The 15682-nt window shown below is 37.5% G+C and overlaps 1 protein-coding gene across 1 annotated transcript in view; it reads right to left on the minus strand.

Annotated features, from left to right (window-relative positions):
• Positions 1-9811, minus strand: part of ST18 (ST18 C2H2C-type zinc finger transcription factor) — a 60577-nt gene extending 50766 nt beyond the window's left edge. Inside the window, exons 1-2 of the mRNA XM_046642564.1 lie at positions 9622-9811; positions 1232-2023 (exon numbers count right to left, since the gene is read on the minus strand). Of these exons, the coding sequence (XP_046498520.1) occupies positions 1232-2023; positions 9622-9802 (973 nt within the window). The 5' untranslated portion in view covers positions 9803-9811. The remainder of the gene's footprint in view (positions 1-1231; positions 2024-9621) is intronic.
• Between the last annotated feature and the right edge of the window lie 5871 nt (positions 9812-15682).

A 15682-nucleotide genomic window follows, 5' to 3' on the forward strand; every position in this document is an offset into this window, starting at 1 on the left:
CATTAAAAAAACCACACAGGTAAGTTCAACAAGTTGCATATTATGGGAGTGCACAGAGCTAAATACAGTGTCCCGTCCCAAATCACACACTAGTCGTTTATATTGTGTCCCCATCCCAACCTTGCAGTATGTTTGCAAAGCATTATTATCTTGCTCCTTACCACATGACATTATTTTATTCTTTTCTGTTTTTTCAGCTCTGAGCTGCAAGATATTATGTGACAAGATTGCAGGTGCGCACTAAATGGACTTAAAATGACAAAACATACAATTCATTTCTGGATAAATCTCATCAATCAGAACATCTAAACCATGCTAACGCATTATTCTTGTAAGCTCTTTGGGTCCACGATCTTAATTTTCTCTAAGATACTCCTCTTCTAATTCTGTGGTCCTCAAACTTTAGGGTGCCCAAGAATCAGCTGAGGAATTGCCTGAAAAAAATGCAAGTTCTGGAGCAGCGAGTCTGATGGGATCCTGGAGATAATCATCTTAAACAAGCCCTCTAGGCACTTACGGACCATCATCTGCAAAACTTCGCATATCTGTAGGAATCATCACCAGGCTCATCTGGTGCACGACTTGGGGTGAGGTTGTGGGGGAGTATCTTTATGGGCCCAGGGGACACAAATTCCCTAAAGTCTGAGGAACAATTTTTAGGTCTCCAAGCACATTTACTCTCTCATTCAGGTTTGGCCCAGATATTTTTGGACCCTGAGTTAGAGAGCATGTAAAAGCATAGACTTATAAAAGCATTAACATCCAGTTTTATCCTAAAAAGGATCAGAGCATCCTGCCTGGCTTGCAAGCAGCTTGAAATTATTTTGAAGCTCAAAAGGAGTCAGACGATCCCAGAAAGAAGGTAGCAAAGAAAAATTAAATTTCTGAATTGATCTGATTAATAAAATGATTTAAAATCCAATAAGTATTAACATACTTTTAACATGTCCAATAAAGTACTTTTTAAAAAGTACTATATATTTTTTAAAAACAGTTAAATGAAAAGAAATAGAGGCAATGATCCCTTTTTTGTGTATGAAAACATTGCAAAAGTGACCAAGCTGATCTGAGAAAATCTAGAGAATAGGAAAAAAAAAGTTTACTTTATAATATAAATTAGTTTTTAAATCACGTCTTCAAAAAGCTGTCTGGAAGAAGCAATCAGATCTTACTAATTTTTTTCAACCCTAAACAATTTTATCCCTAAAATAAATGCAAAAATATGTCTTACGTTTATTGTTAAAGATTTGTCTTCCACCAATGTCAATAACTTTGGTTTGCCTCCTTTCCCCTGCTAGATGCTCCAGCAGAAACCTGTCCAAGTCTTTGTAGGTGTTATGGAAAACACAACCTTGCTCAGCCTGCAGAGCAATTGCCTGCTCCAGCAAACTTAAGTTTCCCTTTGCTTTCTCCAGGTCAACAGACTCTTCTGTCATCGCTGCCAGGCACTCATTATCGTCATCCTCAGTCCCAGGGAACGAGGGCTGGGCTTTGCCATCCAGTAGTTCCATGTGAGCACTCTGTGAGTCTCTCCTTTCTGTTTCGGAATCACACATGTTTTCACAAGAGATATATTTGTCTCCTTCAGTTTTTATTTCGGGAACTTCCAGTAGGTCTTTCCTATTATCCACTAAAATATACTTTGGGACTCTATGTGGTTTGGTTTCTTCTGAGAAGTTGGAGCCACTGTCCCAACCATTTTCCGCACTCTCAGAGTTACTTTCATTGTCATCAGAGGAGCAGAACCGTAGCTGGGAATCCTTGATTTTGTCTTTTCCATCATCGGAATGAATCATAAAGCACTCATCTACTTCATCACTCTCTGCTTTTAGAGACTGGATGCCACTGTCATTTAAGTTTTCATTTATGGTCTGGACAGATGTATTTTTTTCAAATTTCCCCAAGTGCATTAAAGATTTGACCATGAGCTCTTGACAACAGCCATATCTGTCTTCCTTCCCACTGGAGTTTTCTTGTGCAGTTGAATGAAGGTTGTCATCCATAGGTTCTATCATGATTTCTTCTATGGGAAAAGAAAACCAATATTTGAAAAAGAGCAAAAAATATTTTAAGGAAGTTGCTCATATACATATACACAAACACATATGCATATATAATATGTGAAATATGTGAATATATGGGCTCTATCAATTTTATAAACATTGGGGAGAAAAACATACATCCTCTTAACAGAAAACAAAGTAGGGGCCGGCCCGGTGGTGCAGCAGTTAAGTTCGCAAGTCCCGCTTCTCGGCAGCCCAGGGTCGCCGGTTCGGATCCCGGGTGCGGACATGGCACCGCTTGGCAAACGTCATGCTGTGGTAGGCGTCCCACATATAAAGAAGTGGAAGATGGGCATGGATGTTAGCTCAGCACCAGTCTTCCTCAGAAAAAGAGGGGGATTGGCAGCAGTTAGCTCAGGGCTAATCTTCCTCAAAGAAAAAAAAAGGAAAAACAAAACAAAGTAAAACTTAGACCTTAATATTCTGAGAATTACCTTTAAAGAAATGAGCTATTCAAATTTTCAGCATATTAAGAGCTAAGTGCTTCTAGAGTGCTGAAATAAATACTTAATAACAGTGCTGAATGTGAAATTATTGTTACTGTACCTCTTATATTTGCAAATCTTAGCCAACCAGAAGGAAATCAAATATACATAATACTGTACATTTTAAAAGAAATAGTCACCAGATTTCTCTGTTACATGGCAATGCATTTTCAAAGCTTATTTGGTTTATGTTCTCTAGCTCCAAAGTTTCTCAAACATGCTTTCAGATTTTATGGAATGTGAGCTAAAATATAAAATACATCTACATAGAGATGATAACTAAAAGAATTGAAATGAAGCTTTCAAGACTTCCTAAGTACTTTCATAATTGTCACACGAAAATTCTATGCCAAGGAAAATATAAGTAAATGGGAAAATTAGCATGATCAAATAATATCATAAATAGTTACACATTTTCTGGCCTGGAACTTGAGTGCATTTGTGTAAAAGGAAATGAGGCAAGAGGTAGGGATGGCTGGAGGATGTTGAACCTTAACTGGTTGTTCTCAGTTCAGAGCCAATTAGAGTCTTGACAGTCAAGAAGCCTTGTGACTGAGAACAAGTCCCCAAGCGCCAGTCTGTCTTGGACAGTGCGCTGGGTCTCTGTTGTTTCAGTGCAGTTGTAGTGTCACCTCCTTTCACTATCAGTAATGGCCCAGCTGGGGTGACAAATTGCATACATATATGTATGTATGTTTAATACATACATTGTATAGATACATGTATGTACAATGCAACTGACTCTATATATACATATGGTCAGCCTACCCAAGCCTGTCCCAGCGCAAACACACCAATTGAGGGTACAGATTCTCTGGTGACCTAGACCTGGCCCAGCATGAAGGGGGTTTGGGGAGCATGATGCCCAGCACACACCAGGCTGTGAATTGTGCCAGACAACCCAGCAATGATCCCTTGATATTCACTAAGACAAAAAAAAAAATAAGCAGGACCATTTCTGTCTCAAAAGGCAGGGTGAGGGATGGGAAACACAAAATAATAAGCCACGTTAAAGACTGTTAAAGACACCAAATGAAGTGCATTCTATGTTAATAAACATCTTTGGAGAGAAGAAAAGCACAGCCATCCTGTGTGAGGGCTGTGGGAGAGGGTGTCTGTGCAGAAGACAATGTGCCTTTTTGTGTTTCATTTAATTTTTTATAAACATTGTCTCTGACAAGGACACTCAAAAATACATCTCCATCATCTTCCTTTCTGGTAATTATCTCCCTAAATCAACACTGGACTGCCAGGATCAAGTAAATATTGCCATAGTAACTAAAAGCATTTTTGGATGAAGGGAAGAATTTAGTCACAACACTAGCCCCTTTAAATAATGCTGATTATAGGGTGCAGTCTTTTGTTGGGATCTATTCAACATAAACTGAAAAATTTAACATTTTACTTCCTAGAAAAGAGGCTGGATAAACAAGCACATAATATTTGATAGGATGGTCTATCCTCTTCTGAATTCATGTCGGAGAAACTCCAGGTTTAAATAATATATTAAACATAGTCTAAAATGCAAATGAAGTTTTTCTCAATATCACGGTTGGCTATTAAGAGAAGTGTAAAGGGTTATGATAATTTTAAAGTATTATGAACTACAGAAAACAAATAAAAAGCATTTTCAGTGAATATGCTCAATTCATTGAACTATTCTCTCACTCCACTTAACTACCCACATGTGTACAATAATGATTTATAGACATTATACCTAATTATGCATATTTGGGCTGTGTTAGAGTGCTAACAAAAGCTCTCGAAAGCAACAATTACCTCTGTTGCTTAGCTACATAGTTTAAAATATTCCTATTAAGTGCAGATCACCAGAGAGGCGGGAGTGACAAAAATGCACATGTGCACGACAATGCATTTCACTGTGCCGCTGCCAACTGCTAGCATTTTGGGTCATTTCCAGTTTACATAATTGTTTGGTTCAACTGTTTGTTATATGCTAAAAGAAAATATTTATTAATTATTCTTCAGAAAAAGAGGAGTCCTGCCGATAGAGGTGCCTGTGTGCATCGCACGTGATGGTTTCCAGGGATGTTCTGCAAACGTGCAAACCAACTTTCTATGTACCCACCTCTCTCTGGCTTTCACTGTAATTATAAGAAAAAAAAAGTTGAGTTAGCGTTTGAACCTGACAGATCTGTGACGAGGTGCTAGTTTCTCTCAGCTTTGTAATGGGCTTCCTACATTTTTTATGCTAGTGTGTTTTTATTTTCCCTGGTGGCCTGGTGATTTATCTTGTGCCTTTGCCTGAAATAGCTAAAAGAACCATGCCTTTAGAGTTAGAGGGACCTAGGTGTGATTCTGGGGCTGGTGCTTGTCTCTGTGTGAACTTCACCGGGTTCCTTAACTTTTCTGAGCCCGGTCTCCTCACTCGCACAATGAGGCACACTGTGGAGGTTACATGGGAGCACATGGAAAGCAGGTGACACACAACAGGTATTCAGTATGTGATGGCTCTCTTCTCCCTTCCCCAGATACTATTTTAGAAGATAATAACTGCAGAGGATACATGGCTCCCTCCACATGAATAAGCTGGGACCTGTTTTTCATTTAGAGTAAGTAGTGAAATTGACCCCTGCGAACGGGCATAGTCCATAGTGAGGAAAGGGCCAGCCCAGGTGACCACCCGTGCCACCCATGTTATGGCACGGCTCATCAGCTGCTGTGGGAAACTGGAGGGTCAGTGCACAATGCACAACATGGAGGGAAAACCTCTGTGGGTTTGAAGTCCAGAGACTGGGGTCGTGTGATTGACCCAGCACCACCTGCCTGTGTGACCTTAGGCAGGTTGATGTCTCCTGAGTCCTGGGTCTTCATCTTTAAACTGATGATGATCCAATGACTGGATGATCCAGTGACATCTTAGGACAATAAATTGATGTATTCCTGGCATGGTATTCAGTTATTTATTTCATTTAATCTTCACAATAACTGCAAGAAAGTTACTTTCTACTCCATTTTATAGAAGGTACACTATGGTTTCAAGGAGCTAAGGGCTTACTCAAGATCACACAGTTAGTCAGTAGGACGGCTGAGATCCAGACCCAGGGCCATGTGCCTCCCAACTCTATGCTCATCCCTCTGAAACAAGCTACCCCCAGTCCTCACAGTCTAGGAATGTCCTATGTCATGGCTGACGTTTACAAAATGCAGCAACTCTTAGGAGAAACCACTCAGAATACTAATAGCCTATTATTTTCCCAAGTTTGGATATTTTCAAGAGCAAATCTAGTAGGAAGATACTAGAATACATTTGTCAGTAAAAAAAAAAAAAAAAAAAAGATCCCTAAATTATAAATAAAAATATGTAAAAACAAATACAACAAAATAAAAACTAATAGATAACCCGACCTCAACTTTCTCCATACTGTGACAGTACAGGTCAGAGAATTCCTAGGGTGCATTCTTGGGGGCAGTCAGAGAGGTGGATAGCTACCAAGGACAGCCCTTTCTCTGTCATGAGGGCACTTCAAAGTATGGGGGAGGGGGGAGGAGCTGGAGCTGGGACGACACTTTCTTTTAAGAATGAAAAAAATAAATGTTTTTACCTGATATGTGAAAGTTCACATTTGTTTATTTGATTTAAACCAAAATCTCAACTCTAAAGTGTCTGGTAATCCTAGAATGTGTATGCTAATGGATTCTTGCATATATGTCAGCTGTTCTCCATCAAAACAGCTTAAACAAAAGAAATCCTATAAAAGTTACGGTTGTTTTTAATTGCTTTCTTTCCCCCAAATCCCCCCAGAACATAGTTGTATATTTTAGTTGTGGGTCCTTCTAGTTGTGGCATGTGGGACATCGCCTCAACATGGCCTGATGAGCAGTGCCATGTCTGCGCCCAGGATCCGAGCTAGGGAAACCCTGGGCCACCGAAGTGGAGCGTGTGATAAAAGTTATGTTTTGAGAGTTTGATTCCTTTAGTATAATTGGATTTTATAATAGTTGGACTTTAGCTCTGTTTTTGTAACTATTTAAGTTACTTTTATAGGTAAGTTAGTTTTCCAGGCCTCTTGAATATATAAATTTTGCTGGGAATAAAAGCCCTAGAAAAATGAATTTGTCTTTGAAAGTTCTAATATTGGAGTGGCTTATCCTTCATTTGCTATTTTTTGAGCGATAATACATGTTAAAAGTATCATCCCAGCCCCTGGAACTCCTAATTTTCCCAAATCATGAGTATATGGTTATAAACTGGAGACTCCACACACTTGGTTAATCTCACTTCAAGGTAACTTTTCTTTTCCTTGTCTGCATTAGGAAAGCATGTGCTTGTCCTACCTCCTGGTAGTACTACAAAAGCTTGTCTTCTGTTTGCCCCGGTAAAGAGGGTGTATTTACATGATTTTGTCCACATTCTCTTCTATAGCCCTTAATGCCCACCTGAAGCTCTTTGAAAGACAGCCAGTTGAGGGTATGGGGTGTAGCTTTGCCGTTAAATGGATTCAAGCTCATGACCTGAGCCTTTGGGAGCACTCTCTTCATTTTCTGAACTGTCCGCTGAAGACACAATTGGGCACACACCTGACCACGTAAAGACCTGGGGATACCCAGAATAAATAAGATGATAGATGATGAAAAGCCCTTGCGCTGGGCTTGGGCACTAACTCAACTCTCTTTCCTTCTGCAGGATGGGAGCTAACTTGCTTGAAGGACTGAAGACAACTTAGAATTTTGCTCTTTTGACCAGGAATAGGAGCATCTGTGACTTGTCGTTTCTGGAAATGTGACTTTGTGATTTGACGTTGTAGAAACATTGCTCAGGGTGCTTTCTAAAGGTAGCCAGAGCATGGGGAGAATTAGACTGTGGAGCACGGTAAGCTGGGAAATGATGATTTTGTTTGCCCTTCAATTGTTTCCTAATTATCTTCTTTCCAAAACCTACAAGCTGCATTACTTCAAGCATTAAATTTCTTTGGTCTTCAGTGATCTCATCTGTAAAATTGTGACCATAATCATATGTACCTCATATCATTGTTGGGTAGATTAAGTGATATAATGTATGTGCCTGGAATATATTAAGAATTAAAAAATAATGGCCACTACTGCTGTAATTTCAGCATATTCATTATTATTAGTAGTGGTTCTAGGACTAAATATAAAAATAGTTAACATTTGTGAACCTGCAAATTGATGTCCATCAATATTTATAAATGAATGTTTGAGTGCATTTTGACGACATATTTTCCTGGTTAATATTAAGTATCTATAATGACCACACAACTACAATAGAAGGTGGGAAGTCAGCGGACAGATACAAGTCCTTGTCCTTGCAGCACTTCCAAGGATATGTTGGTGTAAAAGAGGCCCATTTCCTTAAGCATTCGGCAAATTAATGTCAGCCAGATAAATATACTTCAAGTCTAAACACTCTGATTCAAAGACTTTCCCTAATACTAGATTCAACCTTCAATTTTCATGAATCAACAAAAAAACTGACCAGCTCAAGGAAACAAGGATGATTATAATTTACAGATGAGCCATGAGGTTTTTTTTTTAAAGATTGGCACCTGGGCTAACATCTGTTGCCAATCTTCTTTTTTTTCTTCTTCTTCTTCTTCTCGCCAAAGCCCCCCAGTACATAGTTGTATATGGTAGTTGTAGGTCCTTCTGGTTGTGCTATGTGGGATGCTGCCTCAACATGGCCTGATGAGAGGTGCTAGGTCCATGCCCAGGATCCGAACCAGCAAATCCCTGGGCCGAGGAAGCTGAGCACATGAATTTAACCACTTCGCCACGGGCCGGGCCCTCACCATGAGGTTTTAAGCCATATGCTAAATACAGAAAAGCCAGAACATTTACTTAGATACTGTCAAATCCAAATACAACTCTGTTTTAACTACAGAATCTCAAACTACTTGCAAGCTAAGATTACTGGAGATCTAATGATTCTGATCTATGTGCTCACTTAATATGCTGTAAAATCTTTTCCATTAACACCTATTACTATTACTATAATTCTATATGCAATAGGTATTTATGATCTAAGAATCTTGTTGCTGTTGGTTTGTATAATATATCCGTCTTTTCAATAACTTATTTAGTATATTTTGATTCCTCAAAAAGTCACATTCCAAAAAAACATGTGTTTAAGAGAACATTCGTACACTTAATTTTATTTTCTAATAAGTCAAACTTTAGAGTTCCATTTATTATTTTTTCCATAAATTTTTGAGATATTTTGCATGCCCTCCAATTTCAGCCTCATGCACAAAATGGTCAGTGATAGCCCAACCCCTGGAGGCACCCTGACCACCAGGGACTAATGGGAGCAACTATGAACTGGTGAGAAACACATTCTAAAATTTCAGATAGTAACTACATATTACTTAGCATGCAAACAGCATTTGATGAGTGAGTAAGGAATTGAATTCATGAAATATCACATGTGCCTAAAGGTAAATTAAAATTATTTATCTTGGAAATAATGAGCACAGTGATAAATTTTCTACAACACATCATTTTCCTACTGAAGGAGAATCTAGGTTGCCAACTTGAAGTCCCTTCTGCAGTCCATTGTTATCAATACTTATTTAAAAATGTTGAAAATATTAAGGTCACTGTCCACCTGGACTGGTCCATGTTGTTATTACCAATTATATTTTGGGGTGCTAAATAATGCTATATATGTTTATAAAACAAAAAATAAATGTTTTACTTATATATGTCATATCTTAAATATCTTAAAGCTTAAACATGTCCTTTTATTTTCAAGGTTTTTTTTCAGATATTAGACATCCACCCTATTAGGGAGTCAAGGTATTCTTCAACTTTAAGGCTTAGTATCTTTTCTTTTCTTCAAAAAGAGGCAGAGTCCAACCCAGTGCTTTTGAAAACGGACTCAAAGCAAGGACACTGTTTCTTATCTTTAGACTCTCTACAGTTACTGGTAAAAAATTACCCCTCAATAAATGGATGCTGAGTGAAATAAATGATTGGTTTTGCTTGCAAACTGGATAAGATTTTACAACCAAACAGACTGTATGTTCTACAGAAGTTAAGACTGGTTTTGGTGCTAGGGAGTAGATAAATTTTGGGCCACTCCTTCCTGCTACCTGTGGTAGGGTGATCGTTGGTTTCCAAGAGGCCATCATCCTCCTCGGCCTCTGTCTTGTGGTCATGTTCTTCTTTGCAGTCTATGTTGGGGCTGTAGTGTCGGGGCTTCATTAGCAGGGATTTTCTCTTGTTGACTGGGACACCCAAAGCCTGCTCTTCAGCTCTCCTCTTCTTCGTCATGGAGCAATCATATGCAGCACTGTAGTATTGAGGCAAATTAAGAACATAATAAAATAGTTTACTACTGTCTACCATTTGACTTTCATGAAGTATAATCCAAAGCCTGTGGAAATTTGGAATGAAAGGTTTAGGGTTAGTTGTTGGCACTAACAAAAACAACCCATCTACTGAGTCCATTGAACTGTGTGGATTCTATTTTACTGCCTATCAGAAGAGTTAAAAAAAAAAAATCATCCTTAATCCTGAGTAAGCGTATGTTAATCTGTGCTTTGCTTGGCACTACAATGAATACCCAGGCAGGGATGAAACAAGATTTGCACTGGCTTGCTAATCCTAAGAAACAGCTAATGTGAAAAATATACCACCAGATACAAAAAAACATGTCCAGTATGGATAAATCACAAGGTTTTTCAAACAGTTGTTTGCTACCCAAACTGCTTATCTGTGCCACAGTTGCACATCAAAGTTGAGATGCCACATTCTAGGCCTTGACTTGAAAGAAAGGAGCATAAATGGAAGGGACAAACTATGAACATTCAATCAACCCATCTCCAGTGACCATTAAAAAAAAGTGAAAAGATGCTACATTCTGCCTTTTGATTCTCGCCCATTTGGCACATGGAACAAAGAAATAAAAAGAGGAGAAATATGATTGGATCTCACAAGAATGGACAACAGTTTATCCTTACTCCTGTTCTCGTATGGTTTTGTTGGAAATGCTCCTGAGGGTGACCCTTTCAAAGTAGATTTTCTACATATAGCTCACTCAGAATTAACGCAGGTCACTCTATGTGTTGAAGTTAAAACCAATGTTCTCTTGGCAAGATCCAGGAAGACCAGAGGGTTTAGCCAATCGTGACTATGTGAGAGATATTTACTAAATGCTCTTTGAAGAAAAATGCAAGAGCTTTAGATGAAAAGATCCAGAGAGAATCCTATACTCGGAGTAATAAGACATTATTTACTCCATCTCTAAAAGACGACTGAATAGTCAGTAAAACTACTAAAGAGACAAAAGCCTTAAATTGTTCTCTTAGAAACATCAATGCAAACATGGTAGCCCATTCATGAAAATTATTTGATTATAGTCATATGGAAATTCTTGAATTTAGAAGAGTAGATTCAAAAACTTCAGAGGAAAGAAGTGCTATTCCTTCTAGGGAAAAGAACGATTCTGAAGGAGAGATAATTCAAGAGGGTTAGAAATCTCTCACAAAAAAATTAAAAATTGGAGAATTGAAAATTATCCTGAGGAAGAGAATGGTGAAGTTCCTAAATAAACTAATACGCTTTTGCAAAATTTCTCTGACGTGTCCTAATTTAAAGTGACCATGTACGAAAGGTGGAGCAAAAGAGAATATAATCAGATGACCATGAAGATAAAAACATTCCTTTATAAGAAAACTGCAGAAAGTGAAGACGTACATGGCCTGAACCTGCTGGTTTGTCAAGGAAAACAGTCTACAGCATGTGGTTACGATGTAATGAGAGCCAGCACAGAGAAGGACTGCCTGTGCGGCTGCCTTCTTTGTCAAGGAGACGGATCTTTTTGAAAGTGGAGGGGCAGGAGAAACATACCAAATGGGGATAAAGTTCCTAGGTATGTAAAGAGCATTCAAGAAGTTCCCTAAAATAGTTAAAGTCTCTTAAACCAAGTAAATTTCCATTGAAGATGTTCAGAAGACATACAAGTAAGACCGCTAAACCATTTTCTTGAACCAAGAAGATTTACAGAAAATGAGAGGGGCTTCTGGCAAATGTCATTCAGCAGGAAAAGAAACTGGACTCTAAAACCCATAGCAGCTTAAGCATACCATTGGTACTTGTAAAGGACTGAGAAAGTTTATTAAGATTAAAATTTTTCAGCTCCAGGAAACATTGATTGAAGAGACCCGGGGTGGTCAGTGCGGGTAGCAAAGAACTGATCAGTCAGAAAAATGTCATTTCTTTCTTTGACGGTTGGGGTGATGAATGAAGCTAAACATCTATTACCCATAAGATCCTTACATACTTTATCTTGTTAATATTATTATCCATATTTACTTATAAAGACAAGTAACATTCTCAAAATCACATTACCGGTAATTAGTGGGGCTGGTATTTTAATTCTAGTCTATCGGGCCCCAAAGCGCATGCTCTCTCCTACATGTTGCCAAATCAGAAAAATGAATTTAGATAATGTCTGTATGCATTTGACAATTGGGTGAAGTAGTACCTGGATAAACTAGCCTCCTCTCCAACAAGAAAGAAGCTGCTCACAAAAGGGCTTTGCTCAGTGACTCAGGTGCAGAGATATAGGATACTCACTAAGTTTTTATACTGGAGATTATACTGAGTTGCAGCAATGAAAAACATGTTGCAAAATGTAATTAAGACCTCAAAATGTCCATAGTCTAGAACAGTAGAATGAACCTAATAAGATGATGTTTAATGGTAATAAAAATCAAGTTCAGTATGTGAGTCCCAGTAATAACTGTGCAAGGATGAAGGGGATATGTAAGGTTTTTATCAAAACCTTAAAATAGCTTAAAATAAATTAATGCATTTGATACTGTGTATGAAGTGCTTTAAGTGATATTAGCTGCGTATTCTGCAACAAACAATTGAATCTTTTGGAACACCAAATTCCTCATCTATCAAACAGGGATAATAATTTCTCTATCACATGTTGTGGCTAAAGAAGATAACATCTGTGCGGACAGTGACAAAAATAGGTCAAGATAGAGATGTCCTGACTCCCTGCTCAGTGCTCTTTGGACCCCATCAACATCAGGCTGCCGCTGCCTCTATGCAACATCACAAACTCTCTCCCTGGCACACGGCACGGATTTATGCATGCTTGTATGTCCATAAACGCATTCTACTTTTTTACATGTTATGTATATTTACATAAATTACCTTAGATTTATACATAACATTTGCTTTAAATCTCACATTCTGTGCATTTCTCTGTTGCAAGGTAGCCATGGCCCAGGCAGCATTTGGAGCTAAAATGAAAGGCTTTATAATAAATATTACCCTTTGTGTGTGCATGGAAAATGGTCCCTTTCCCTAGTTTTCCCTGAGGGCACACTATTTTGGCTTTATTGTGACACTTCACTGTGACACTGCAATGAGGGAAAGCCATGCTTTACATGTCACTGAAAGGAATGCCACAAAATGCTAACATATCTTCTCAAGGTTGCCAGAAATAATTTCCACTGGGTTGTGTTTTCCCATCTGCGGAGCTCTGAAATGTTAAGGAAATAAATGAGCTCTATTATCTATATTTTTCTAGTAGATGAAAATGAAAGAGAAAAAATACACTCAGCTCAGTATTTATTGTTCTATTCAATCAAACTGTTGCTTTAAACACCAGAGTCCTCCAGGGAACTTTATCAACGCGCCAAATACCTTTCAACATCATATTTCATATCTGTGCTTTTGGTTTTATTAAAATATCTCTAAAGGATCTGTATTTTTGCCTGAGAGAAATTTTTGGTTACAAATCTGAGAGACACTTCCATTTAGAAACTCGAATTCTAATTTAAAATAGTATTCCCTGTGATGACAACATATGGCTGAAATTTTATTGAAAGAGTGATTGAGGAAAACAACACTTAGATAACATTAATGATAGATGCAGTTCTGGGGTTCATTGACCTTTCAGGTTTCAGAAAAGAATACGATGGATTAGGGGACTCGGAATGCCCCAAATCTGTCCGATCAGCACCGGATCCAGAGCCATTTTCCACAGTAATGAACTCTCAGTGCAAATTACTAGAAGATATGGAACAAATCAAAAAATGTAAGTGCAGTAATTGATATATTTTGAGCACATCCCCCCAAAAGAATAAAATAGAAAAATAAATGGAAGTTTTGAATCCCTGAGTCCAAGGAAACTATTTACATGGCCCACATTTCTGTGGAAAATTCATAGTGGGTATTCCACTGATTTCCTCTAATCAGGCAAAATACCACAGACTCATGGAAAAAAATATGAATTTGAATTAAGAAGATTAGCAGGAAAAAACAAGGGCATGATGATTGAAAAAGAAAAAAATTAAACTATTATTTTCAGAGACATGATTGTATTTGAAGAAACTCCAAAAGAATCTACAGATAAAATATTAAAATAAGGAAGTAAATTTAATGAGATCACTATTAAAAATTATTTAAACTTCTATAAACCAGCAATGAAAGATTAGGAGAAAAATTTAAAAATAAAATCTTTTACAATGCATAGAAATATGAAATACTTAGGAATAAATCTAACAAAGGTGTGTAAAACCTATACAAAACAAATAACATTTTCAGAAAATTAAAGAATACCTAAATAAATGGAGAAATATAAAATGTTCAGGGAGTAAAAGCCTCAGTATTGCAAGACTTCAATTCTCCCCAAATTTATCTATTAGATTCAATGCAATCCCAAACAAAATCCCAGGAAGAAATTTTTTTTTTTTTAGAAATTAACAAGTTAATTCTAAAATTTGTGTGGGAATGAAAAGAACCAGGAGCAGCAAAGACCACCTTGAAGAAGAACAACAAAGTTGGAAGACTTACAGGCTTGGATGTCATAGATCTACAGTATTATGTTTTTCATGGATCTACAGGACGTGAGATAGGGTGTTACTGGTATAAGCATAAACAAAGAGACCAATGGAACAAAACAGACATTTCATCTTTTGGGTTCAGAAATAGACTCACACCTACATGGCCAATTTATGACAAAAGTGTCATTGGGGAAAGAGTTGTTTCCTCAATGAACGGCACTGAGTCAATTGGATATCTCTCTAAAAAAAAAGTCTTGACTTCTACCATGTAGCATGCAATTCCAGAAGAATTATGGATTTAAAATATGCATTACAAACAATAAAGCTTCTAGAAAAAAATGTGGGACAACATCTTTGTGACCTTGGTAAAGACTTTTTAAGCAGTTTACAAAAAGCACTAATTTATAGGGAAAGACTGATAAATTAGAACACATTAAATTAAAAACTTTTATTCATCAAAAGATACCAACCAGCAAGGGAAGCTTCTTATCAATATTCTGTTTCTTTATCTGTTTACACAGCAAGTTCAGGTTCTGAAGATTCATTGAGCTTTACTCTTATGATATGTACGTGCTTCTAGATATATATTATACTCTTCAAAACAGTTTTTAAAAGACCAGTAAGAGTTTAAAAGTAACCCGTAGAGTGGGAGAAGGTATTTGCAATTCATATATATGTGTATATATATATATGTGTGTGTGTGTGTGTGTGTGTGTGTGTATGCATAAAAAGTTATATACAGAATATATAAAGAATTCTTCCAAGGAAATAAGAAAATGATAATCAATTTAAAAAATAGGCAGAAGGCTTTGCACATCACGAAAGAACTGATGCATAAATGAAAAGGTACTCAGGCTCTGTCATTTCCAGGGAAATGCAAAAACATATATTGGCTTCTTGGCTAATAAAGTGGGAACCATAAGTGGAATCCTCTAAAACTTCTTCCTTCTCATCACCAAAATAGTAAATCTAAAACATCATATTCTAGACGGAATGGCAAAGATTAGAGCCACCCTTGAAACTTAAAGGATGCATAGTTGGTGGTCCTTGTAATTTTTCCATTAAATTCACCACTGCGGACTCTAATATGACTGAGCCTGGTGATTAACAGTGGACTACCACAAATTCAAACCAATAATAGTTCTAGTGCAGCTGCTAAACCACAATACGGGATCTTTGCTTTAGCAGATTAACGCAGACTCAAATACATGTTTTGCAGTCACTGACATAGCAAATACCTTCTTTCCCATCTCTATCAGAGAGCAGAACTGGGAGAAGTTAACATTTCAATGATCATGTTCTCATCATGTTAATGAGAACAAATAAGCAAGAAGTAGCAAGTATT

The sequence above is a fragment of the Equus quagga genome, chromosome 16 (assembly GCF_021613505.1).
Source record: "Equus quagga isolate Etosha38 chromosome 16, UCLA_HA_Equagga_1.0, whole genome shotgun sequence".
Classification (NCBI taxonomy): Eukaryota; Metazoa; Chordata; class Mammalia; order Perissodactyla; family Equidae; genus Equus; species Equus quagga.